This window comes from Atta cephalotes (genome assembly GCF_000143395.1).
Source record: "Atta cephalotes unplaced genomic scaffold scaffold01206, whole genome shotgun sequence".
NCBI classification, from domain to species: domain Eukaryota; kingdom Metazoa; phylum Arthropoda; class Insecta; order Hymenoptera; family Formicidae; genus Atta; species Atta cephalotes.
Window position 1 is genome coordinate 1 of NW_012131270.1, and position 3150 is coordinate 3150.

Consider the following 3150-nt stretch of genomic DNA (forward strand, 5'->3'; position numbering starts at 1 on the left):
TACACATATATATGGCAATTTCATAGTTATGACAATGAAAGAATTCTTGAATCTCTAAATTACTATTCTTACTTGGTCATTAATGGTGGTAAGGGTGGTGCGGGTGGCATTGCATCTATCGCTGGATTAAAATATTCAAGTCCAGGTATAGTATTATGTTTAAATGATCTAGGATTCTCTGTATCACAATCCATTTTTTCGCTATTAATTTGTTTGGAATCCTGTAGATTAAAATGGGTGGATGTATCAGAATCTATGATTTCTTCATCAGCCTTTTGTGCTAATGCATCCTTTTGTTGAGCAATTTGACTTTGTAATCCTTCAGATTCCAAAAGAGAATTTATCTCCACTTTTTCTGTATTCTGATAGCCTGCAAATAATATAAAAATAATTGCTATAAAAATTATCCCACTAAAAATTGTTTTAATTAACTTATTCTAATTATAAGTACTTTCTAAATATCATTACTTATTTTATGTAAGTATATGCATGCAAGCAACTTTATATACCTAATTTGTCTTAGTCATTAGTATATATTAATGTATATATTGATTATATACACTAATTACCAAATATTATTTAATATTGTATATAGTTATGATACAAGAACATATAAAATATTATATATAATAAATATATGTGAATATAAAATAGTTACCAACAAACTTCACTGTACACATGCCAGAATTTGGATAAATTTTTGATATAATAGCTTCGTATATTTCCCCATCTACAGAGTATACAGCACGGCAAGGAGCACCAACTGTCCATTTCTACAATACAGCAAGAATACCAAAAATATTTCTGATACATAAATATATTTTTGGCAACCAGCATGAGCGATATTCATATTCATTCAATACTTCCCCATAAGGGAGTTGAGAAAATAAAGCAGAAGAATTGTACATTGATGATGATTCGGAAGAAAGCCGAAATGTTTGTGAATTATAAGAAGAACATCTGCCAATTTATAGAAGAACGTCTAGAATAAATGATTTTTGCATTCTACCGAGCTTGATTTTTATGTGTCCGTTCCATTAATGTAATTAACTTTAAATTTAAAGAGTCTAAAATTATTTAGTTTTTGATTTGAATATATTTTTGATATATAAATATAACATACCTTTAAAGGTTTTCTAATATGATTTAAATGTTTTAAATTTGATTTGTGTTTTGTTTGCTGAGCCTGCATGTCCATAGCAATACGTTTCGCTACTTCTTCCTTGGCCAAATTTACAGCTCTATCATATGCTTGTATTAATGCAGTATCATCCCAGATATCTTCATTCCCACCATTCTACAAATTGTTAGTATTTTACATAATTTTGACATATGTTTATTTTTATTATCTTACATCTAAATTCTTATTATTATAATTTCTGTATCCCACTTCTATATAACTAAAAATTTTAACAACCAAGAATTCTATTAACAACAATAGTTTTCTTAAAATCAAGAAATGTTTTCATCCTTGTATACTTTTCGAATGTATTTTTGTATATTACATCTTTGACGTTTAAAATTAAAGGAATATTCAGAATATATTCACGTGAAAAATGAGAAAACAAAATGCAAAAATTGAAAAGGGTTAAACATAAGTGACGATAAAAATAATCGAATTAAGTAAAGGATCTACGTACATTTCCATTTCCTCTTACAAACAGCACACTTTTATCCTCAGCCATCGAATAATTCAAAATAATTTCAAACTTAAAAATTAGGTTTTCTCACAGAAACGTATCGAGAGTTTTCTAACTGTTTCCAACAAGAGACACAGATGAGGTTTGTTTTCAGTGGCTGAAGTACTATTACTAGTACTTTTAGAATTTGAAGTGAGATAGATATATATTTGATATTTGTTGAAAGTGAGAAAAAAACGTGCTAGTGCAATGTAGCAGGAACAGAAAACAGACCAATGGTACAGCACAGTGAATTAAAGCTCTAGATACATATCAAAGTAGTGCACAAAGTCCTCCATTTTCGACTTACTTACCGTACTATATACCATTAATACTAAGCGCCTATTGGACTACAGATCTTAAATGGTGGAAAATAGCCAATACGAAAGTTGTTGACATTTCGATTCAGACACCAATGAGATACTATTAAAGATTATCGATCCTGGACAAATTTTTGTGACTGGATTCCGGGGATAATTGAAAAACTGTGACATTACCGACAATTAATAAAAATTTAAGATATTAATATAAATATTTTATCCGAGTAATCATGCCATGATTTTATTAATTATTTTTATTTTAATAATAAGAGCCTATAACTTCCATATTAATAAATATTTCGCTAATTTATTATTAAATTTTTTTCTTTTATAGATTCGAAAATGCGAATCCAGGATTAAGGCATACGCATCATTATGTATCTATGGCGATATTCATAATCGGTTCTTATTTTAAGATCGTCTTAAATAATGTCTTAATACTAATATACGGAGCTCTGATTGGCTTATGATACCTTAAGACTGTATTAAAGATGATACAAATAAAGCCTCAAAACTTTGGAAAATTTTATTATAAACTCCTTTTTACTACCTAGATTAACATGTGCGCAGAGCAAAATGATAATTATAATAAAACACTTGCGTCGATTGATAAAAATTGATAATAACTCGACATTATTCTATGCATAATAAATAGGGTACATTATTCTGTATAATAATGACTATTATGACTCAACAATATCTAACTATATATTGTGCCATATATGTATACTGTTGCATAAACATATTATTATATAGTATATATAAATATTTACACGCACGCACGCACGCACGCACGCACGCACGCCCGCACACTAAAGATACTCTAAAGATATTCAGCTCTCAAAAATCAAATCTATGCCCTTATTATTGCCGCAACTGGGAAAGTTGATTGGTACAAGCGGCAAGTTTCGCTGAAGACCTACTCTCATTAAGAATTGCATCCCAGGCCCGAATAATGGAGGATATACAGCAGTACTTCTCGCTTCCCACAGCCAATATCCTGATAAGCAGTCACGGTTAAATCAAATTTACTATGAACTATAGATAGAATAGACACATACGCGCGCACTCCCCCCCCCCCCCGCCGATAAATTTAACAAAATATTATTACCTAAATTATCGGTGTAAACACGAAGAATGATATATCCTTT

At 29.9% G+C, this 3150-nt stretch overlaps 1 protein-coding gene across 1 annotated transcript; it reads right to left on the reverse strand.

Moving 5' to 3' along the window:
• Positions 1-72: 72 nt before the first annotated feature.
• Positions 73-1685, reverse strand: LOC105625380 (survival motor neuron protein; the record flags this gene model as incomplete). The annotated part of the gene is made up of 4 exons (XM_012206714.1): positions 1641-1685; positions 1124-1297; positions 659-773; positions 73-370 (listed from the first exon to the last, which is right to left on the reverse strand). Coding segments are annotated over exons 1-4 (632 nt in total), but the record flags the coding sequence as incomplete, so codon positions are not given.
• Between the last annotated feature and the right edge of the window lie 1465 nt (positions 1686-3150).